We start from the raw sequence: 24,424 nt of genomic DNA on the forward strand, positions 1-24,424 counted from the left end.
TACCTGCAGCTCCATCAATTGCTCACAGCCCTGTCCAGTCTGCCTCCAGGGAGGGGCACCCAGCACTTCTCTGGGCAACCTGTTTCTCACCCCCCCTTACTGTAAAAAGCTTCCTTCTTCCTTACATCCAGTGTAAATCTCACCAGCAGCACTGTTCAATGCCAACTAACTGAAGATACCAAGGCGAAAAAAAAAGAAATGAAATAGAAGCAGTCATCCTTTCTCCCCTTCTCCCCAGCCTGTCTGTGAATCCTTCCTCAGTAAAAAAGAAAGGAGCTCATAAGCACTCCAACCCTACATATGAGGCACAAGCGGCGGATGCACGGCCTATGAATAACAGGCAGACACCTTCCTTGCAGCTACCATTTGTGTTCATCTTCAACATTCTACTTCTGCTCAATGCCTGTCAGCACTAGGGCTGCCTATGGTGCATGCCTATGTGGGTGTTCCTCCATGAGAAGGGAGGTAAGAGGTGAGCCAAGCCTCTGTGAGGCCCTGCACTAAGGACTGCATGCAGGCCTGCCAGCTTTTGGAAGCAACCAAGCACAGTCAGTGCAGATGGACTTCCTTTAGCAAATCCAGGCAGGTGAAAAACTCATTTGGAGGCTTACAACTTGAACAGAAGATAATGTTCGGGCTCTGCTGATCTTCTGTAACACGCTCTGGCAGAGAAGTTTTAACCATTGTTGTTTTTACAGACTGCATTAGCTGCCAACATGAAATAACCAGTCTCCCTCTGCTTTCAATCCCTGCACTCAGATTTAAGTGCAGGATTACATAAGAGGAGCTGTACCTGATAACAGAACCCAGTCTGGCACTAGCATTAGCTCGTGATTGACAACTTATCCAGAGAAAGCATGGCAGTGATTTTGATTATCTTCTAGTTGTGATGCAGATACCCTTCACAAGTGGCAAAAATAAAAAAAATAAAAAAAAAAAAAAAAAGCAAGACATACAAACATATCTCATTTAACAGACTCAGTTTACTATTTAACATTATCAAGGATTTTCTCCATAGATCTGTTCAATAAAACAAACTATACTTTGTATAATAGATAACTTCATTGAAGGTATTGCACAGGCTATATTCATCTGGCCAGCATGGAAAAAAATAGCAGGAGGTTACTGTCCTCTTTAAATGTATCATTAAGCGCAATTAGATCCAGCACAAGAGCATACTAACCATTTAAAATGGGTAATCTGTCATTTAAGTATCCACAGCCATCTCATTTCAGGTCTACTGGATTAGGGAATCCAGAGTGTTAGTACTGGACAGGGCGCAGGAAAAGCCTCCTCTCTGCAACACACTCCTGTTGGCTACTGGCCTCCAAAGGCATTCAGTGGGTCATCAAACGTGTTCAGTGCCTTGCTTTCAGATTTCACTTCCGAGGCTGCCTGGGAAGATCTGCTTTTGGGAGTGGGTATCTTGATCTGGCTGCCAGAGAATATATCATCTAGATATGGGAAAAGAAAAAAAAGAAAGATAGATAGCTTTAATAGGAATTGACTGCTAAACAGAAGTATTATTGTACAGAAAATCCCCAGCACACCACAGCGACTGCCAAGGACATTCTGTTATAAACAAATGCTTTTCTGCTGCAATTCTACTTGGATTTGTTAAGGACATACGTGGGAGCTGCTAGCTGCAAATCAAATCAAGAATAGGTTTTTTTCTCCATAAAGCTGAATAATACTTATATTTTATACCATATTCAAGCTCTCAAAAGCACTTGACAAGCATTAATAAGTTAAATGTCTGCAATAAATTTCATCTTGCAATTTCCAGAAGACAACCTCCTGCTTCTCTAGAACATTAGCATTCGAAGAACTTGAGAGAATCCGTGAATTGCTGAGATTGGTGCCAAAGAAAATCAGAAGAGAAAAACCATACAACTTGCTAGTGATTGCTGTGCCATCTGCTAGCCATGCCAGAGAGTCTTTAACCTATAGCACAACAAAAACATAGCATACAGCACTGGAGAACAGGACACAGCTCAGGTGCAGGAGGCAGACTGCTCTGATCACCTTCTTACTAAGTATTCAAAAAGTCTGTGTGCAGTCCTGAATCAAGACCTCCCAACTGCCTTCCTCAGTGTAAATATTTCTGTAATGAGTAAAAGTAAACAGGACTGCAACATGAAAAAATCTTCCATTCTATTAAGACAGAGTTATTTCCCAGAATAACAATAGGTAAGGGGAAATCCTCCAACACACACACCATATAACAACAGCAGAGCCCACAAACTTTCAGCTCTTGCTGTGGCTTGTGCTTAGACCATACTGATGGAAGAAGACAGCTCCTACTCTACTAGCACTGAAGTGTTGCCATGAGGTTCTCTGGAGACTGTGAAAATGATTTAATTTTTAATTTATTTTACAAGGCAGAGATACCTGGATTTCTTGTGATTCACAAGGCCCTTACATAGCTGGTTTTGAATCCCTACTTAGGAAATACACCCCATACAGAGGTTCTTGGTTATTTTCTGGTCTACAGTATGAAAATTAACATTCCAGCCTTAAATATCTATCCTAACCTTGAGCAGTGGCCAAGCAAGAAGTGGCCTGTCACAAGATGCTTGCCTTTCTCTTCTTGCTTCTTCTTCCCCTTCAGCACATTTGTTACTGCGCTGATGATAAGGATTACACAGGAATAATCCAGGACAGCATCTCAGCACAACAGCAGTTTGAAAAAGCAGTGAAATAGAGTAATCCCCTACTGGCATTACTCCCTAGCAGAAAGCTGTCACATGGATTTGCTCCATAGTCAGCTGGGAAATAGTGCGAGTGCTATCAGCAGTAGAGGTATCACTCACATTTTATAACAAGGCTTGTTAGAGAAAAGAGTTTTGGCCACAAATTGCAGCATTTGTCATTGCACAAGAAAGTTCACTTTTTCTAAATTCTAGATGGGCAGAGACAACATCAAGATGCTTGTGTCATCTACCATACAGTCACTGAAGAGGCGAGAAGAATAAAGACCTACCATAGAATTTTTCACAATACTGCCAGCACAAGCTTACCACAAATGTACTAAATAATGATACAAAACTGGTAGAACAAAGAAAGCAAGCTGCTTGTGGCCTCCACGCAGTTGAACTGCAGCCAGTTAAGTGCTTTATCTGCAGCAGAAAGGATTGCCTTCTGCTACCTTCAGCCTAGATAAAGTGTTACCATATTGCTGAATCCAAATCTTAACCTGCAGAACAGGGAAGAGTCAGTTCTACCGCTCTAAGGCCAGCAGAACATCTTCACCATCAGCTGTCTCCCTTGCACTCCAGCTGGTGTCCATAACTCTGGGCACTAAGAAGCTGCATACTTGTGGCTGCACTGAAAACAAAGCTCCAGAGCAGGCAAGTCCAACTAATAGACCACACGTGGCCCCAGACAGCTGATAAATGCAGCCCCACAAGATCATTAACTGTTAACGTTATTAAGTGATTTTTAGTGATATTTTTCATGAGTCAGGCATGGTTCCAATGTTTTTACTGCCCTTATTTTTTGTTTCAATAAACATATAAAAGTTTTGTTACTTGTGCATAGTACCTATGTCATATATTCTAATTATTATTATATATTTTATATGTGGCCCAAGACAATTCCTCTTCACTCAGTGCAGCCCAGGAAAGCCAAAAGGTTGGACAACATCCATGTTCAAGAGGAAAACCAAGTCTACCAGATACATGGGGTGGTAGATGCTCATACATATCAACATTAAATGGGACATCAGACAACAAGCTCTGGCATTAGAATGCATGTCAAAAATAGAGTGCAAAGAACAAGATTCGTCATGACTTATTTTTCAAGCTATTTTCAAATTGGTACTCTCCAATTGTTTTTTCAACGCAAGGCTCTGGATTTGTATGCAGAAGTATTTAGAAGATGTAGTGGTTTGGGAAGTTCTTTCATTTGCTACAGGCTACATGGAAAACAGTAAACTATTAAAATATTTCTAAAGTAAACTTAGAATGAAATATTTCTCTTGATTCAGTATATATTTCATGAATCTTGCCTGCAAATGTGTAAACATATATATATATTTTTTTTAATGTATCAATTGGGAATGCCTTGAAATCTCAACCTTTTCATTCTCTGGCAAGTTCTAATTCCTTTACAGACTTTAGCCAGGTCACTCCATCAGGTCTGAGTGCTTAACAGAAGCACAAGCAAAACAGTGGTTAATTAGATTCATTTTGAATAGGTTGAACAGAATGAAGTCTGACAGGAATCAAATACAGAAGAGAAGGGACATTTCCTTGTTAGAGGAAAAGAATTACGTGAATCCCAAAGGAGACCTATAAACATGAAGAGTCTGAGAACAGATGCAGTTGGGAAATCAAATGACTTCTGGTATCTCCACTGACAGAACAAGAAAGGAGTATACTTTACATCATTTCAAGTTACTATATGGTGGTTTTTTTTTTTTTTTTTTTTTTTTTTTTTTCAAAATATACAGAGTACCCTTTGCTTTCAGGTGTAGCATTTCCAAATTGCTCTGGGTATACACTGATGTAAACAAAATCCTAGGATCTTAAGAGCTCTAAGATAGTCAATGCAGCTGGGATAGGGAAAGATTTATTCACAGTGATTCATCTGAAAACAGGATACAAGCAGCTGTGCAAATTTAAACATGGAACTTATCTCTTAGAGCTGTAAGAGCATGAGATTATTCTCTTACTCCAGACAAGAAATCTTCTAATTCCCACAGATGAAGAAATCCCTACAGAGATTAAACTATTCCTCCTCTCAGGAGGGTTTTATACACTTTCTTACAGCTTTTAAATTCGTGCTGTTCCTACAGATCTAGGAAGTTCTCACACAAGGTTAAAATCTTGCATGTTCACAGACATCAGAACAGTTAATAGTTCAAGAAAGTGAAGGGCTCTAAAACATCTAAAATAAACACATTTGGAGACATGACATTAATAGCAAGACATTAGACACTTACCCATATCATCATCAAATATGGATTTTTGTTCCACCTTTTTCTTGGTCTTCTTTTCTTTTGGTTTTACAGTGAGATCCGCAAAGATATCAATGTTATCATCAAAGAGGTTACTCTCTGTCATTTTCTCTTTTGCTTTGCTCATTGGCTTAATTGCCTCAGTAGCAAATATATCATCCTTGGAGCAAAGTACAGAGAGATTATCAATACACAGCACACTTCAAGAGAATAATCATTACCTGTACACAGCTGCTAGGGCATTTAGAATACTGACAGCCTCAGGCTTCCCAAACCTGAGAAATTTGGGTCCCTTCTCCCCTACTGGATGTGGCTTAGTGAGGGATTGTGCACAGGTCAAATACAGTGTCACTTCTTCAGAATGCCAACCTTTCTCCTTTTTTGAATGATCTATCTGAGCTACTGTGCACTGAACAAGTAGCAGAAAAGAACCAAATACTTCATTAATCTAAAAAAGGTAATAACCATGGGTATGTCATCACAGCACATTCACTGCCCAATCTGCTCTGATAAGGCTTCACCTTCTAATCCACACTTGCTAATAAACAGATGAACCCTGAAAGTAAGGGTTTCTGTTGCCCAGTAGCAGAGCACAATTGACACTTCATTAACTGTTCTGCACAACCCCCTTCCTACTCAGCCTGTGTTTAAGTAGAAGTATTTGCATATAAGGCCCTGGGGGGGTCAAAAAGGCCAAGGTATCAGGCTTTCCTTCCCAACTCCTTTCAGCAAGCCTCAGCCATTACCTCAAAAATATCTTGTGCAGCAGAATCAACAGCTTGCTGAACAGCAGATTTCAATTCCTCCTTCCCAGTTTTCTGACTGGGGAAAAGAGAATCTTCCTCCTCCTCCAAAAAAGACATAGGGCTGTTTTTTGATGAAGACTTTTGCTGTACAGACTGGAAAAGAGCACTGCTGTCCTGATTACCCAGAACAGAGAGTTCAGGCTTTTTCTCCATACCCTTGATGGGTTCGTTGGCCACACTTCCTGGCATTTCCTCCCTCAATTTTGATTGTGCAGCTGTTCTGGGTGTTGAGCGGCTTGCAAAAAGATCTTCTGATTCAAACAGATCATCTCCTTGATCTGTGGATTCTGGAGGAAGTTTGTTAGTCAGAACGCTGCCATGAGCTGGTAGTGATGAGCCAGAGAGAAAACCATTTTCTTTAGATTCCACTTCAGTAACAAGCTCCTTTACGTTCCCTATTGTTGATCTCTGTTTTGGTACTGAGAACGGTGGTTCTTTAGCACTGTACACCTCTTCACTGTCACCAGACTCTTGGGCAGCTAGCCGACGGGCCATTCTGCTTGGAGGCCTGCGTTTTCCTGTAACCTTGATTCTGGTCTGTAGGAAAAGAATAAAAACAGAGAGGGTTATATTGAAGGGAGAAGGAAATAACCCTACACTTTATGGAAGACAGATTAGGACCCATGCTTTGTTCTAACACTTTTTTCATAGCACTGTAAATTAACATTTTACTCATATCAGCACACTGAAATTAACTTCAAGTTTTGCTGAAGTTACTTAAACCAGAGCTATAAGCAGCGACCAGTACATTTAAGCAAGCATTCAGTTGTAAAACCTGAGCAAAGAAAGATGAGAAGATGCTGATTTAGCTTTAATTCCCTTTTCTCTCATCTTAAATACCAAGGTTACCTTATTGGCGCTGTGCAAAGTATCCGCTTGCATAGGCTGATCAAAGCTTACACCTAATTCTTCATTGTTCACTGCAGCAGGGAAGGTTTCACTGCTCTGTACGTCATTGGGCTCATGCAGTGGAGTGTCCAAAATGGGGAAGGGGGACTTTACACTGGAGATCTTAGGCACTGCACCAGGAAGTAAGGCTGCAGGGTTAATAGCTAAATTAGCCTACAAAACAAAACAAAAAACACATACACACAAAGATAGCATGTTAATACTGCTCCAGAGAAGCAGCAAGAACTAGCACATTTAGGCATTCAAGTTCTACTCCTAGAAGTGCCTGGCCTCTCTCATCTCAACTCACTTCTAGATCTCCCATGTTCTCTGTCTCACTAAACCTTTGACTACTCAGTGCTATTACACTGTATAAGAACTTCAAGAACATCTCGGTTATAGTACCTTGCACAAAAAAACTACGTAGCCCAGTATCCTGTCTGAGGACAAGACTGGTTCTGACTTTGGAGTGAAACAGTTATATAGACAGTTATTAGATTTTTTTCACATCAAGAGAAGGAAATAACCGAAACTCAAAACCCCTAAGAGTATCCAAGCATACTTAAAATATTGCTGAGAATTGCAGGCCAAAAAGCCCACCCTCTGCCCCCAAACAGAGTTAAATAGCATTGCCCATAGTCAGGTCTGAAAAGTAAAGGGGGAAATAATGTTAAACATGCAATACAGAAAAATTAACAATAGAGGACATGTCATCTGAAAAAAATAAAATGGCAAAAGTAAGGTAGGGAAGTAAAAAGATTTTGCTTCAGGGAGAGCCATCAGTGAGGCAAGGAAGATATTTTTTATTTTTTTGAAAGCCAGAATGCCAGTAAAATAATTACTTGTAACTTTCCAATCCGAGATGAGGGTTCTTTGGTTTTAATGGGAACGGGACCTGTAGATTTCTGCACAAAATTACACTGAATTAAACAACAGGCGGAGAATATCAACATCTTCAACCAGACTATAGCCTGAATTTCAAAACGTGTAGAAAGGAACCATCTCGCTGCTTATCAGCTTCTTCTTGAGATACCTTGTTTTCAACACACATTCTAAAACCAGAGCTAGTCGTTTGACTTTTAAATCCTGTTCCTCATGTCATAGCCCCATCTTTGTTACAGTTTCACCCCTTTCTATCAATATTATGTTTTACCATCATAATTCTACAACTTCCTCCTTTCTCCAGGTCACACACAACACAAGTCAAATCCAATTGTGACAGCCACCCTACCTCCTTGCTTATTCACTCCCCTAAGATCCTATGGTCATGCTGTCTTGTCATAATTACATATATGCATAAGTATATAAATTATACATATACAGTTACATAAAAAATGTATAATTATGCACACATACGATGTATAAGTGTTATAATTGACTTTTCTCTTTGTCATTTGCTGTATTAGGGCCATAGACCTTAATGAAACCCACACTGGAGTCTAGAGTGCTCCAAAATTGCAAAGCTTTCAAGAAGGAAGCTTTCCTCTACAGAAAGCAGGCCACCCGTACCAAAAATATGACCAGCAAGCTCAATGAGCAAGAAAGCTGTGTCACCTGAAGACTTTAGTCAGTTCTGGGACTCAGGGATAAACCAAATCAATGAAAGGTTTCCATCTGAGGCTTGCTTTCCACAAGTCTCTGATCTGCAATGGTTTTATGAGCTGGGCTGTGCTGCCATTGGTGCGGCTGGGCAGTCTTTGAGCGTTTGGACACTGTACTGGGGGCCTTGATAGCATGACAGAAGAATCTTGCTGTCTGCAGTAATCCACCACTTAAATGCACATGGGAATTGGCTGAACCTCACACAGGTGAAGATCATTCCAGTATTTCAGCAGCTACAAAAGGATGAAGTCAAATGTGATCCTCTACATCGAGGAGTACTTTACCAGTAGGGAAGATAAGCTAACTACTAGTCCTACAGACTTATTATGTGCTCCTCAGCCCAGAAGGCAAAAAACAACCTCCTCTCAACCCATATTCTCAAGCACCCCACAAATGAAAAGCTCATCTCTTACAGCTGAAAATCAAACAAGCAGCTCTGATGAGACAAGCCACAATTCAGATACAGACTCCCCATCTATGAGGGGAGTCCTTGGTCCTGCAAGATCAGGAGTCTTTTTTGCTCACCATGAAACTTTCATGAAGAGTCTTAGCTGCCAGAGATTTGTTCTGTGCTACGATCTCTTGATCATGATCTCATGATCATGAGAAAGCCCACTATACTTTAAAGACCACAGTAACTCCAGCAGATACTGGCATTTCAAAGAATGAGCAAGTGATCAAATCACACCAAACTGCACCTGAAGTTCTTCACTTGCACTTGGCCCTCATAAGCACGCTGGCAGTGAATAAAACATTAGCAATAGCATTTAAACTTCTTGCTATTAACAGTGCACCTTTTGATAAGCAGAGACAAGTATGGCCACATATTACCGCATTTCTGCAGCTCTGCAGCCCACAAATCCAGGCATTAGTTTTGATCTTTACAGGAGACCTATTTAAAACATCTTTTATTTAAAACATCTTTTCCTGTGCATGCAGTCCAAGACACAAGCTTTCAGTACTTGCCTCTGTAGTTACTGTCTTCAGAGCTTCATGTTGTTTGGCACTTAAAGCATTTTCTAGAAGATTACAATTCTCCAAGGAAGGGACAGGACTGGTCTTAATTGTTTTCTTCTCTGCTATTTTCTGAAAGCATTAAGAGCACAAATCAACATGAATTGGAAAAAAACAAGATCTGCAGAGCAAGAAAACAACCAAAGTTTTTCAAGATCTGAATTCCATTTCCAAAGAAAACTGCCCACATCTTTTAGGCCTGCAATGCATTGCAGGCATTACTTTCTGGTCATCAATGATAAGGGCCTTTCACTCCTTCACACTTATAACCTTTGTTGTCTGTGGCGATGGAAAATAAGGTGAGTTTGGATAAGATTCCAAAAGCATACATATTTTTCATATACAGAATAGCAGGGAAAATAAAAGCATAAACTAGCTAAGGAACACTACTGTTTTCAGAGTTTCAAGCAAGCAACCTTCGTGAGTAGCTGAGAGCACTGACTAGAGACAGTCCCTCCCACACTCCTCATATAAACAGTTTCCAGGAAATATTGCCAGTTTTCTGGCCTAGCTTCCAGCTATTGGCCTGAAAATAGACTAACGTTAGAGCTGGCTTCAATTTAGTTAAGCTCCATAGGTTGCTCCAAAAGTAATGCCTCCTATTTGTTTCCATGGAAACCACAACAGTTGAAGACCATACGAATGCTATTTGATAGAGCAAATTGTCAGCTAAAACACTACTTTGCAACACAGCCACCATTATTTTTTGCAAGCTATGAACAAGAGAGCCTTCATGCTGTGCTCGTAAAAATCCGCACCAGAGGTGACCCACAGTCAGTATTTGCATTGCTGAAGCACACCACCACTGCCTCACTCGGCTCACACCCACTGTTTGGTCTCCATAAACATTCAGCAAGTGTCAGTGAATGTTAATGGGTGCAGTTCCAAAGGAGAAATTCAACTGTACACCTTATTTCAGACACGATTTCATCAGACTGCCCCTCTGCTGACATTTGTTGACCAGCAACAAAAGGTAACAGAATACTGGGGGGAAGGTTCAACCTCCACTGCCATACTGCCAACACCCCCCGCTGATTTGTAGGCCAACATAATAAAATATGATGCATTACTTTTGGATCAGTCCTTGTACATTTAGAGCAGAAGTTCAGAATGCATGTTAGGACTTGGAACTCAAACCACCCATTATGTAGCCCAGTTCATTATGGCAGCTTCTCACCCTCTAATAACAATCCAGTGATTTTATTAACACATTCATTACCTTAAATTAAACCAATCTACATACTTAAATGACATAAAGGGCTTCAGGGCTACTAGTCCCACAAGCCATACTGAGCCTAAAGAACCTCACTGCAGAGAGGTAGGCCAAAGTTTCAACATCTCCAAGGTATCACTACCTATTAAACCAGCCAGACCCTGAATAATACACAAGCAACTTTACTATTCTGATTTCTGCTCAAGTGTGTTCTCTAACAATTAAGTCCATCCCAACGGTACCAATGGAGGAAAAAAATATAGTTCTCAAATCTCAGCCCTTGGAGGTCTGCTGCATCTGTTTGTTCCACATGCCTTCAGAGTTACAAGAGCCATTTCTATTCTCTCAAAAAGACTTTCAAGTGATTCCATGTCCTGTCAGAACACATGTGGAAAAACTCCCTTCTATGCACTTATTTCCATGGTCTTCTTCAGAAGCCATTTATAATAGAGGATCACATACCGGAGGGTTTGTTTTAGCTGTACTGAAGAGATCATCCTCATCATCATCCCCAAAAAGACTTCCTCCAGATGATGGTTTCAAAATACGATTTGTAGACTGAAGAGAAAAAGGATAAAAAAGAATGTCACAGATCAAAAGCACATCTTCTACCCACAGTGCCTTGACTTCAGCACTTGGCCATTCCTAGAGATCAGGGACTTTTAAGTTGTGCTCAACTGTGACACACTAGAAGGCTACACACTTCAAAGACTGTTTTTAAACAGCAGGTTCAGAGGAGGGATTTGGACTCACCATTGACGTCTTGGGACTGGCAAAGAGGTCAACATCCGGATCATTGTCCTTCTGAAGTTTGTGACTAAAAAGAAGCTCTTCATCTTGAAACACACCAGTGCTTTTGGGACGAATGCTCTTCTCAGAAGGCTGAAAGGAGAAAGGTTCAGACATTAAAAAAAAAAAATCTTACTTACAGAGGACACTGCTTCAGTGGTGTATTTGCCAAGCAGATAAGGCAGGTTACAAATGACCTGAGGCTGTGCTACAGTCCTGGCAACAACAAAAACACAGCTTGAACTACCATAGTATGTTCGTAGTTTGCAAAACCTACAATGCAAATGCTTGTATTATCAGTTCATTTTGATTAGAAGACATTAAATAAAACGTACTTCCAGGTCTGCCAATTTGAAAGGCAACTTTTATTATTTACTTGTTACGCTTCCCTATGAGGAAGAAAAAAAGATCTTCAGTATGGTATTATGAGTATACAGCAAATGTTTAGATTTTAGGAAGAAACTTTCATGCTTAGAATTATACGTATAGATGAGGGTGCATGGCAGAAGTGAGAAGAAAATCTGGCTAGTTATCTTCCTGAACTACCTGAAAAAAAAAAAAGCCAACAAAAAAAGATGAAGCTCTTTAAAGCTGTTATTGTTGACAGAGTGCTCATCCTCCTCCCTTTAAAGCAAAAGCACCCCCATAGTGAAGAACAGAACTTTTGCCTTTGGCAAACACATGTATTTCCAACTCAGCTGCTGAGTGGCAGGGAAGGTCAATATCAAACATTCTCTCATCTGCCCTCCACAATCTGGCACACCAGATTGCATCTGCTTTCTAATGCTAGCTTCCAGGACACCATTACACCATTTTTTGGTCCACTCTTACTATATATATTTTTTTTAATACTACCTTTATACATCTTCATTCACTTGCTTTATCTTTACGCCAAATGCTGGGTCAAATTTTTGGAGCACTAGAACAGCTGCGTATACACAAATGCACAAATATCTGATGTACACCTAGTTTTTTGCTACACTAAGCACTCAAAATAGTAACACTTTCCCTGTCAAGAAGATCAGGTTCCTAAACTAATTATTGTAATTTTTTCATGATTACGCATTTCAGCACTGTAACCACTCCACTACTGCTATATTCTGCTTGCTTCCTAGGAAAGCTTTAAAAGGGCTTAGATTTTCCCAGCTGCCACCCCATACTTCCCCCACCCCAAAAAGAAAACAAAAACACATGTTCATAACAGGTAAGTGTTCAACTAATTCTGAGGCAGCAATAAACAGGGAATTTTGTCCAAGAGTCATTTGTTTCATTCAACTCCAGGGACTCACAAATAGAGTGCGTATAGTCTTTGGTGCTGAAAATTTATTTTACAGTGTTATAAGATGACAAAAACTTGTGGTATGCTCTAGTATACACCCTGTACTTTTAGATATGATTTCAAGTTTACTGAACACATTTTGGTATAGTTGCATCAAGTAGAAATATGAACATTGCCATAAATTCAAGGATATCACTGCTGAAGATTCAAAGCCCACATCTTAATGCAATATATCAGGAAAGCCAGACAGCAAGAATATGGCAACTAGAGGCTTTTTTTTTAAAAAAAAAAGTGAACACATGCTTGGAAAACAGAATTAAGCATAGCTTCAGCTAGAGTCATCTTAGAACTAAGTCTGCTGGTTTATGCAGAGCAAGCAGATTGTACCACTATTAAAAGAAGGATAAAGTACGAGGCTTCATACTCCATATACCTCTACTTTCTAATACCTCCAACCTTGAGTAATTAAAGAATCAGTTCTTTAGAATAGACATCAAGTAACTGTATCAAGAAAAAATATTTTCAGATTTTATTTAAAGTAGCATATGACAAAATGTTTCTGAGTCAGCGGGATGGAAAAAAATCACAGATGGATTCAGGATTATGGGTAAGTGTAGGAATTATTTCTCATCCAAGAATTAGGAAATTGAGAAATTGAGAAAAATTACCTAGCATGAATCGGAGAAAGGAGGTGTGAAAACAAACAAATAAAACCCTTCTAGAAAACTAGCCTAGAATAGGACTAGTTTAGAGGTAGAAGTATTATTTCCCAGTATTCAAGAACTTCCCTAGACTCACCACATCACTGCCTTTGTGTGCATTTTTAATGCCATCATCTTCCAGTTTCTCCTCTTCCTCCTCATCAAACAAGCTTAACACTTTCCTAGCTTGGACACTGGCATCTTTCTCCAGAGCTGGTGGTGATGCTGCAAACAGATCTGGCTCCAAAGATGATGTGGCAAAAGGCTCCACCAAAATAAATGAATAAATAAATAAATAAACACACACACACACAGAGCTGTTACTTAGTTTGAGTCTGCCCCAGACCCACTAACCTTTGGTCAGAGTTGTGCAATCTGGTATCACAGCAGACAATTAAGTTCAATTCAGTTATACTAAGCAGACAGCATAGCAACATGCAGATTATCAAGATACATTTCAATAGATTAAGAAAACATTTTATAACTCTGAAATGAATGTAGTCACCTTCCTGTACTGTACACTCTACAACCTGATGCTGTTAATCAGATTTCTGAATATTGTTTCCTTCCCATCTATGTGTCAGGTTATATCTTATTCCACAACTCTGCATTCTGTTGTTTTGACATTATCTGCAGGGTATCTAATTCATGGCATTTGGGATTCTTCATATGGGCAGCACCACCTGAGCACTGAGAGTGCTCAGGAAGGTTTAAAGCACCGTAACAATATACTGGAAGCCATCAGCTGCCAATTCCCCAACGATCTTTCCGAAGGAGAATGCCCAGGAGTTAAGTTCTGTTGAAGCTTCTTCAACAATGCACTCAAAGCTCTTTCTGTAAACTACTGCACATGAGAAATTCACAATCCTATTCAGCCTCAACTCTATAACTACCAACACTGACTACAATTCATCAGATAACATGCTCAAACAGGAAAATTACTGAGCTTTACAAAGCATACCCATTAGTATAAGCTTACTGTTTTTTCAAAAGGAGAGCACTGCACACATGAGAAAAAATTGCCCCACTCAGTCTACAGTAGAAAAACAACTCAAAACACAAAAATTTGGCAAACACTAGCTGGGAAATGAATTTAAATGCCATTTAATCAGTTTGGTAATGTTTGACCAATAAGTGATTTTGATAAAAGTTGAGTTATTCTCTCCCAAGTAACAGCAGAGGCAATCAAAAAACTAATTCTGTCCCCATTACATTTTTATACTGAATCTTTGCCATGCTTCAGGTTAATATAAGAAAATCTCTTACTTTTTCCTTTGTCACCTGTCTTCCGACATCTGTTCCTCTAGGCACAGGAACTGCTTCAGGCTCTTCTGAAGACCACAGTGTATCTTGTGCCTGGTTAGACTTTGCAATATGTGGTCGATCATTCTTTTCCTCTTTTTCCTCTTCATTAAACAAGGATTGTGTTTGTGCTGGCTTTATTTTCTCCTGCAAAATTACGAGAATCATTGACACAGAATTGCTTGGTATATTAGAAGAACATGCTGCCGAGAGACAGCAGACCCTCAGTTTGCTATCCAGGAGTCCACATGGACACTGGCAATGTGCTTGAGGTTGCTTCCTTTTCTTGCATTCTGATTTCTAATATGATAGGCTCTTAAGACTGAATAAAGAGCGCCAAGAAGCAGTTGCAAACTTAAAGCAGATGCTGTAGGAATCCTGTTCAATTACTGCAGTGGCTCCTAAGATCACCAACAGCCAGACTAGCTTGTCTGCTTCTTTTTCCTCCCCCAAAATCTGCACTTAACCTACCTGGAAAAAGGTAAGGCCATGAAATATGTTTCTGGCAACTCTTTTCTTGGCAACCAGAAAGGCAAGACTGGGGAGTAATGTCATACATGCAGCAACTCTGCTGCATTAAACTTCTTACGTTCAGAACGCAACCTGTACGCAACCAGACAGGAGCACATTGTGGGTTGAGCTCAAAAGACAGGATAGCATGAGAGTGCTTCACTGAAGGCCAGCCAGCTAGAGCTGAGATACTACACAGATGAAATTCCAGTTTCACAGTCAGCAGTAAACTGTCTGTTCTTCTTAGTGATACTTTATGGTTTGAGAGATCTTAAAACATCCCCAGAAAGGGCTTTCAGCATAAACCAAACAAGTTTAGTGATGATTACTATGATGATAATTTTGAAATCTCTTTTAGCCTGATAGTAATATGCCTAGCCTGTAAGAATTCTGTCTGATCCCATTCCAAGTTTGCTAGAACTACTATTGTCTAAAACAAGTTGGGCTTACATTACCTAACAGGAAGGATAACTTATGTGAACACTGTACAAGTATTCTGCATTATTTTTAAAAGAAAGGGAAGATACCACTGAAGAAGCTGAAGGAAGCGTTGATTGGGAACTGAAGAGTGATTCTCCAGTAACAGCATCATCTTCAAACAGCAGTGATATCCTCTGTGGTTTTCTTTGGCTGCAGCGAGGAAAAGAATGAAAGTGGAAGATCAATGCAAAAGTTTCAAGGCCCATGTTCTGCATTTCTTTAGGAAGCATAACCTCATCCATAATATGTGATCCTAGATAAAGGAATTGGGTTCCTCACCATCCAAACAATTCTACCATCATCCTCTCTCATCTGCATACCTTTCTACAGAACTGAAGATAAAAGAGGTCAGAAAAGGTATTAGAAGCAGAGAAATGAAGAACCCAGTTTGGTGGAGGAATACAATCCATCACAGACCAAAAAAAAAAGACAAAAAAGCCTAGCCAAGTCCAACAAATCCCGCTCACACATCTCTACTTCATCCTCAGCAGCATTAAGAAGAGACAACACTTACAGTGAGTCTGCCTCTTCATGTTTTTAGGACAGAACTGGACTGCTCTGAAGATTCCCCCAAAGTATTTTCACCTTTCTTTAGTGATTGCAAATAAATCCTCCTCATCATCTTCCTCGAATAGGCTCGTCTTCTTCACAGCTTTAGCCTGACTGATGGTACTAGATGATTTTGCAGAGTCCTCTTTTCGGTTATCTTCTGAAGGAAGCTTAAGTGGCTTGGAGACATTCCAGTGTTCCTTAAAAACAAGGAACTCTTAAGTTTCTTTTGTCTTGGCTAAAGCCACTTTCACAACTTCTCTGTAAGAATAAACAGTTCAGCACCTTGGCAGTCCTTGCATCTATCTACTGGCTTTTTTTTTTTCTTCCCCTCCATTCCTGCATTATATTCCTGCAATCTGACATTGATCAGGTTTCACGGAGGGCCTGGCCACCTTTCAGCATACATTTGCCAGCAGAATAACGTACATGCGCTTTCCCATTACAGCTGCTCTTAAGAGCTAAGGTTAGTGTAAACTTTCCAGACAAGCTTTTAGTTACTTAGTGCCTCTGAGTTTCAATTAACATGTAGGATGAGACCTCACCTATCTCTAATAGGTGCCAGTTCCTAGGAAGTTTCATCCTTGCATTTCATTTTATCTATCTCTGGACTTTCAAGAAAACTCAAAAAACCAAAACAAACAAGAAAACCAAGCAAACAAAAGAAACTCTAAACAACATAACTGGAACTTTAAGTTATTCTCACCAAAAAATAAAGTAGAAGGAAACAAATTTTTTTTTTTTTTTTTTTTCACTCAATATTTTTAAGTTTGGCTTGTTGGCAGCAGTGTCCTCCATTTCTTACCAACCTAAATACTACCCTGAAAAATATTGATTCACTTCCACATGATTTCTGTTGCCCAGATCCTGAGTTAATCTGAGCCAAGAGTAAGCTTCTTCAACAGTGAACATGTCACAGGAATGAGGCAGGCATGGCAGGAAGACACAGCAGTCTGACTGTAGTTCCTGTCTGAACAGTTCTTTGTTTTGGCTAGTAGAAAAACCCCGCAACCCATTTCAATCAAGTCTTGCTCTTCAGTACCTCCTCATCACTGCTGAACAATAAGCTGGAGGCTTTCTTGTGTGGCTCTGACTGTTTCACTTTCTCTTCCTGGGGCTTTTCCTGTTGCTTCCTGGCAGGCACCACACCAAACAGATCCTAAAAACAAACACCAAAACAACAGAATGAAAATCCAAATTCACAATGGAAAGCTTGCTGAGAAGTCATCAGCATGCAAGACACCATGGCCCATTGTTTCTCAAATAAGAAAGAAGCAATTCTGTGAACACACTTCGAAGATATTTTCAAGCATGATACAACATTGTGGTATGGGGAAATTCAAGCACACAACATCTGACAGATTAGAAACTTGTAAGCATACTGCCAGATTTAGGCATCCAGGTTCTCCTACATCCACCATACAGCAATTCTGCAGCACAACAGCTAAAATAGTGGGGCACAGTTTCTACTTCGTAACACAATCTTCGTGGACTATGCTAAAATCCAGAGATCTTACCACATTACAGAATGTTTCACAATCCTACCAGTTCCCTCTGTGCACAGTCCCCATTCAGAAGTCGAGGGAGCTCAAGCAGCCCCCTCCTGAACAAGGGACCATTATCTTGACTTTGCAAAAATTCTTGCTCTTCCAGCTCTGAACAGGCCTTCTGTCAGTCTCATGCTAGAACTATAGGCTAACTTAACTCAGGCTACAGACCCAAAGTCGACAGCTCAATGGAGTGTGTGCAGGAGGAAGAAGAGGCTGCAACAGGTAAGAAAAGCAGACGCTAATAAGTTTCTAGCACCAACTGTGCTCTGATCTCAACTTCTGCACTAGCAGTTGTCATTTTCACATACAAAAAAGCAAGGGAAAAAAAAAAAAAAAAAAAAAAAGATATTTGCCAGCTGTGACAGTGGAAACAAGAACTCATTCGTGGGTAGACAGCAGAGGCCAGGATAGAACAGTGTTTCCAAGCACCTATCAGTTCTGTATCTCAGTGTTCTTTAGCTGTTTGAGAGGGACAATGTTCTTAGCATTTAGGTTCAGAGATGACGTGCACTGGCTAAAGATACTAAAAAGATAAAGAGCTCACAAGAGTACCTCATCAAATCTCCCCCATGATGCTGTCTGCATGCTGAGAACTATTAAAGAGTATAAGACGGCCAATTTGGTGCTCTAAATTTAGTGTTCCATTTATGAGTTCAGATCTTTAAACACCTGAATATTTCCTGCAGCAAGCTGCTCTCATGAACAGGCAGGATCAGGAAGTGGTACTTACCTCTTCATCGTCATCAAACAAAGAGAGTGGAGCTTTCGTTGTGGACTTGCTGGTGGGGAGCGATGTAGCTTTTGATGTCACGGTTTTACTTGATGAAAACAAATCCTGCACAAACCAGTGAAATATCACTATACAAGGCAATGCTACACGCTTAAGAAATGGGAGATCTATGTTTTTTCTTTAAAAACGTTCAGTGTGTCTGTGAAGTCAGGATAGATTGTCTTTCAGATACACCAAGTACCTAAAAACTTATGGTGATTTCCCTCAGCTTTGCAGATTTGTTACTACAGCAAATCAAGGACACAAGTCTAAACACAGTCTGTCCTTTGTAATTCTTGTTCTTAATTTGCTGCTCTTTCCTTCCCTTTAGATTTCTAATGCTTATGTGTACCACACAAGTTCAGTCTTCTCACACTGGGGAAGAAATAATCAAAGATCTCACCCTCGGAGAAAGTTTCCAGAAAGGCTGGGAGCAGATACATGGTGTCAGAGTTCACAACTGTGCCGATAAGTGGAATAAAGTCAGAATGACTCAGATTCCAAAGATTTTTGCAGTAATTTATTTCAGAGATACTCACTTCAGAATCCTCCTCATCTGAGAAGAGGCCCCTTTGTTTCCTTTGAGGTGTCTCAGATGAAGGCTTGAAATCATCACCTGAAGATGGCTGACTCTTAAGGAAAAGAAAACCACTGCATCAGCACCTATTTGGAGTCAGTAAGGGCAGGCACACTATGACCTTTCCAGGGGGCATGCTGCTGACAACAGTCAAAAGAACAGGACACAGGCTTGCCATCCATGAGCTTAAATCTCATTTGCTGTGTGAGCAACACCTATGCAGCCAGAACTTTGCAAAGGTCCCCTCTCCCACCACCTTCCTTCTCAGCAGAAAATATGTGCAGTAATGCATGCCAGGCCTCATTTTGAGTCAAAGGAAAATGACTTTTAAGCCATACTTAAAAAAAAAAAAAAAAAAAAGACAGTTTGTGCCAGCCATCATTTCCTTTATTAGCACAGCATGGCCCAGGCCTGCCACCAGCTATACTGCCATTAGTGTCAGAATGATTCCAGACCCAAACACTACTATCAGGAAGGCTAAATTTAAAATAGCCTTCGCTTCCTGACAGAGCAAGAGTGGTGCTGCTGAATCAGTTCTCATCCTCTCTTCCAGGAAAAGAAAGTATTACAAATCTGAACAACAGTACTGGAGGTTCTCCCATAACCTCTCCTGCTTTTGCATTGCATCAGAAGCAGGAGCTGGCTTTCGGCTTTGTGCTCAAGTGCTTTTTAAAAGTCAGTATGGATAGAGTCCTACAACAATTGGTATGGTACATCCCCAGCACTGTATGCTTCTCAGTGTGGAGGGGAAAAGAGTTGCTGTAGCTCATTACATTCATATACTGCTTAGACAGCATGTATACAATGAACACATACAGTCTGTGTTACAGAAACAAAGAGCATCACCACTTGTCACAAGACACTGCTCTGAAAAATAAAATTGTGTGTGCATGAGGAAAGTCTCACAGCTTTATGCATGTGTCCTCAGGACAGCATTTAAAACTTTTGGTAACTTAAAGAGTTTTCAGCTGAAAAGCTGCTTTTTGAATGCTCAGAATGTTGTATATGCTTAGGTAGAAATGTGACACCCACAATCCTGTCCCAAAACATATACAAGTAATGGGTTACCACTTAAGTTCCTGTCAGAGGTTTGTGTAACTGCAACAGTCTGTGCAGTACAGAACCATGACACCAAAGCTTCTTAATTCAGGCTGGCTTCTTTCCAGCAATGAATTTCCTACACTTCTGTTGTTGTTGTTTGCTTGTTAAAGGTTTTGTTTGTTTAAACTAGCAAAGACTTCTCATTTTGCTCCCAATTCAGTTCTACTTTAAAAAGATTCTCTAATCATTTCCCACAAGCAAAAAGCCTTGAATAAACTCAAAGTTAGAGAAGCAAAAGACATTTAAGGGCTCCTGAAACACTTAAGGAGTTCTGGCCACAAAAGAACCTACAAATCCAGTTCTGCCAGAAAAATATGGCACTTCCATACTGTTTCACACAGAAAGATGACCTCAGACACAGTAATTTCTTTCTCCTAATACCTTAGCCATACAACCTATTTATATTCCATTACCTTTTTTGCTATGGCTATCTTCTTTTCACTCTCCGCTTCTTTAGTTGTGCTAGCAGCCACAATAGAAATGGCAGGTTTCTCTTTGAATAAGTCACCTTCATCATCATCATCATCAAACAGGTCAGTTGCAGATTTGACTGCATTAAGAGACAAAACAAATAATGTAATGAGTAGAACAGGACAGCACAGACACTACTGAACAAGAGACAGCAGTCAAAGATACTGTGCTCCCTTTTATAAAAAAAACAAGTATGTACAATCAATGAATGTGCAGATGACATAGTATATCTGAGAGCTTTGCTTATCTAATTATTATACTAAAGCAGGAAAGAAGATTCTCATCCTACCCTGGGCTCGTGTGGTAAACTCCGGTGGCACAGATCTCCAGAAGAGATCCTTGCCCATTGGTAGTCAGCTCTTAAATGGGTCTGGAGAGGTGCAGCCAGGCTCCATCCCTTCTGGCAGCACAGGTGGATTCCCTTCACCTGTGCTCCCTTGGCTGACTCATTGCTCGCCTCAGGTGATCAATCAGAGGTTCAGGCCCTGATTCACCAGTCCCCATACAAAGTAGCAGAGACTTTTAACGGAAAAAACTAGGCAAGCTCTTGAAGTGAAACAGAGCATCAGTGACAGACACTGTAACCAACAAGCATCCAGTTGGAGTCTCATTGAATGGCTACTTCTAAATCCCTCAACAAAGCATTTTACATTAGTTTGGCACACCTAAAGGTCAAGTGCCTGTCAATAGGTGGTGGTGAGCAGAGGTGCTCAAAGCTGCATGACCTCAGTCTGTACTACTTTCCTGCTTTAAGTCTGAATACTGCCTTTGAAGCAGAAGTAACATCCTAAAAGAGAAAGGTCATTGGAGAGCATGTACAAATAAACCAGCCCTATCGTTCTGAGGAAAAGAGTTACTAATAGAATAAATATTAGAACAAACACAGACCAAAACAAACAAAAACCCAACAAAAACCAAGTCAAAAATAAGTCCAGCGAAGGACTCAGTGATTCAGACAGTTTGAACTTCAATGATCTTTTACATTTAACTTGTCACTGCACAGATAAGGAGGTACCTGGACCTGGAGGCTTTTTAGTTGTTCCCATGAAGAAGTCATCATCATCATCATCAAAAAGAACAACTTTTTCAGGTTGCTTAGGAGCTTTTTCTGTACTCTGTGCTGCAGGTTTCTTGTCTTTTTCCACAATTACAGAGGAACTGAAGACATCACTCCCTCCTGCAGGTCAGATGGAGGAAAAGGGATCCACACAGTTACCACAGCCAGAGTTACTGAAAAGCTACTGAAAAAAGTTACTCCTGTGAAAGTTGAACCAGACACACAGTTTCCATCACAGCAATACTTAAAGCATTCCTGCAATGTCTCATCAAAAGCACAAGCTTCTGCTAACCCACGAAAATATGATCAAAATTAAAAGATAAAAATGCATTTCCCTCTCAGAGTATGAGTCAGAGCTGTGATTGAGTGCACTGCAGACATAAACAGCATATTAGTATTTAAAGTAATATATATTTTTAGGAGTAAACTAGTGTAAACTCTCCAAGCTACCAGCTGCTACCATTTATCTCCCATCATTGGCACCTACCTTCAGAACTCCTGCAGAACCCTGATTAAACATAAAGCATGCTGCAAGTTAGGCTTAGCACAGCAGAAGCGCCTGTGTTTGTCATTAAGCATGTGATCATCAAGCAGTGCAGTGCTGCTGAGCTTTCATAGCTTTCCTCTTTAAAAGCTCCCCAGTGCGCTTTAACGAAAATGACATCTTGTGCATGAAGCAATTTGCTATTGAATGACTCATACCTGGGAACAGAGACACTGCACCTGCAGGAACTTTCTTTAAGGATTTTGCAGAGATTGCTGAAATCACAGGAAGTACAATACAATTGGATGCACTCACTTTACACTATCAAAGCCTTTAGAACTCTACCATAGAAGTAGGAACCTGAGAGGTGTTCTGAGCTCCACATTTTGCTTAGCAGCCCAGAAGTCTTCAAGATGTTCTCTTTGAACTTCTGCTTTTTTTTGCAGATGCATGTAAGAACAGTCTAGCTTACTGTAATCCATTAAAACTTGCCAATGAATCTGAGGCTTACAAACACAGTTTGCATCCACACAGTGTTGTTTACAAGGGTTCACATTCACACATTTGAAACTACTTTGATACAATACAACCAAAACAAAACGGCTCAGTCTCTAAACCCACATCTGAAAATTCAATAAGTACAATGTTTCAATAAAAACTGCTGCAGTACAGAACAAGTGCTCATCAGATTCCTCAAGAGTTTGGATATACAACAAAATGAAATGTAGATATTCAAACTGTGAGGAACAATCTAGACCCCAACAAAATCCACGACTGGATCCCACACAGTACTCCTCAGCAACAGAAACCCAGCGTATGCAGTGAGCTCTGCCAACATCAGCAAGGATATTTTGTCCGCTCCAGGAAGACAGGTACATGTAAGTGATCACAGTGAACATATAAAATTCAAGGAAAACATAACTGCTCTCTATTGAGATTGAAGAAAATAAGAGATTTGAAAACAATTGCTACGCCAGAATTCCTAGTTGGAAAAATTATGTTCCTGCTGCTGGCTGTGATAAATTACAGCACAGACAGAAGTAGAAAGCAAAAAAGCAGGTTCTTACCTGCACTGATAGAAACTTGTTCCTCTTGCTCTTTTGAATCTTCTCTCGGTGCTTCAGCAAAAAGATCACCCTGGTAGTAGACAAAAATGCAAAGGAGTAGTGAATTTGTCTTTTGTAGGAAAATACAGTTGCCAAATCTTTCGTGTAGAATATCCAATCAATGTGTTTGCTGTTTCTTTAGTTATAACTAGGAACACTACACCCTGCAAAGGCAATGGCTTGGCTACTGTTCTGGACTTCTTCCAGTATCAACTGCATGATAAAAATCAGAGGTAATCATTTTTTATTTTTTTTTTTTAATACACAATTTTTCTGTCAAAGCCTTAAACCTCATTAATTTTTAATAGAAATCTTTCTTAAAGTGAACAATCAGCATAATATTTAGTTCATCATCACAGATAAAAGTGAGGCACTGAGTACACAGCTGGAATCAAAACCTCCCTAATGTAGTGCCAGAACCACACTTGCATTTCTAGCAGCACTACCACAGAAAAGTAGGCTCTGTGCCAAAGGCAACACAAGTACCTCACTCACATAGCTTTCTTTGTCCAACAGAAAGATACACTGTCCCATTATATTTGAACGTTAACAAAAAACAAAATGTTGTTTCTTCTCTCTGCCTTCCAGAGTTGTTGGGAATTTGTGGGATTTTTTTGGTGTTTTTCTGTTTTGATCTAAAAGGACACACACACATCTCCATCTGTACTTTAGCATTCTCACCTCATCATCATCAAAGAGACCTGTGCCACCACTGAAGAGACCACCCTTAGAACCAAATGGTGTGAAATCTTCATCAGTCAGCTTAGGAGGCTTGAAGATGTCATCTTCATCATCTAGAAAGCACAAGAGACAAGACTATTGACTGAGTTTCAGGAAAGGGAATAAAGAAACAATCAAAACAAAAATTAGTTTGATTCCACCCCCTCTCTCTTATAAACATGATATGTATGGAGAAGCTGCTGTAGATCTCTCAGGTTGTTTGTGGCTACTCCACAACGTTACATTTAAGGTGAAACTCTCACTGGACCTGTTACTGGCCATCTTTTGCACACACACAGAACCTCCTGAAGGATGCTCACTGATATCCTGCCCAGTTTCTACAGCAAATACCATGTTTTCTTAATCAGTATCTTACAATTCAACCAACTGAAGAGCAAGACAGGAGGAAATCTTACTGTCTGATGGAACTTGAACTTCTTTCTTTTCTTTAGGAGTTTTCCTTGATTTGACCTCTGGTGACAGTGCTTTAAGAAGA

At 40.1% G+C, this 24,424-nt stretch overlaps 1 protein-coding gene across 5 annotated transcripts in view; it reads right to left on the reverse strand.

Moving 5' to 3' along the window:
* Window positions 1-963: 963 nt before the first annotated feature.
* WASHC2C (WASH complex subunit 2C) overlaps window positions 964-24,424 on the reverse strand; it is a 30,868-nt gene continuing 7,407 nt past the window's right edge. Inside the window, exons 10-30 of one of the 5 annotated variants that reach the window (XM_042862859.1) lie at window positions 24,345-24,413; window positions 23,890-24,002; window positions 23,170-23,239; window positions 22,321-22,377; window positions 21,577-21,738; window positions 20,504-20,640; window positions 18,952-19,044; window positions 18,374-18,478; window positions 17,136-17,252; window positions 16,130-16,293; window positions 15,595-15,694; window positions 14,519-14,701; window positions 13,350-13,523; window positions 11,237-11,365; window positions 10,946-11,041; window positions 9,223-9,342; window positions 7,497-7,559; window positions 6,616-6,828; window positions 5,707-6,303; window positions 4,946-5,120; window positions 964-1,454 (exon numbers count right to left, since the gene is read on the reverse strand). In XM_042862859.1, the coding sequence (XP_042718793.1) occupies window positions 1,318-1,454; window positions 4,946-5,120; window positions 5,707-6,303; window positions 6,616-6,828; window positions 7,497-7,559; window positions 9,223-9,342; window positions 10,946-11,041; window positions 11,237-11,365; window positions 13,350-13,523; window positions 14,519-14,701; window positions 15,595-15,694; window positions 16,130-16,293; window positions 17,136-17,252; window positions 18,374-18,478; window positions 18,952-19,044; window positions 20,504-20,640; window positions 21,577-21,738; window positions 22,321-22,377; window positions 23,170-23,239; window positions 23,890-24,002; window positions 24,345-24,413 (3,074 nt within the window). In that variant the 3' untranslated portion in view covers window positions 964-1,317. Of the gene's footprint in view, window positions 1,455-4,945; window positions 5,121-5,706; window positions 6,304-6,615; window positions 6,829-7,496; window positions 7,560-9,222; window positions 9,343-10,945; window positions 11,042-11,236; window positions 11,366-13,349; window positions 13,524-14,518; window positions 14,702-15,591; window positions 15,695-16,129; window positions 16,294-17,135; window positions 17,253-18,373; window positions 18,479-18,951; window positions 19,045-20,503; window positions 20,641-21,576; window positions 21,739-22,320; window positions 22,378-23,169; window positions 23,240-23,889; window positions 24,003-24,344; window positions 24,414-24,424 lie in introns of all 5 variants that reach the window. The other 4 variants (XM_042862860.1, XM_042862858.1, XM_042862861.1 and 1 more) reach the window with 4 other exon arrangements.

This window comes from Lagopus leucura, unplaced genomic scaffold (assembly GCF_019238085.1).
Source record: "Lagopus leucura isolate 7727_CA_CO unplaced genomic scaffold, USGS_WTPT01 Super-Scaffold_739, whole genome shotgun sequence".
Classification (NCBI taxonomy): Eukaryota; Metazoa; Chordata; class Aves; order Galliformes; family Phasianidae; genus Lagopus; species Lagopus leucura.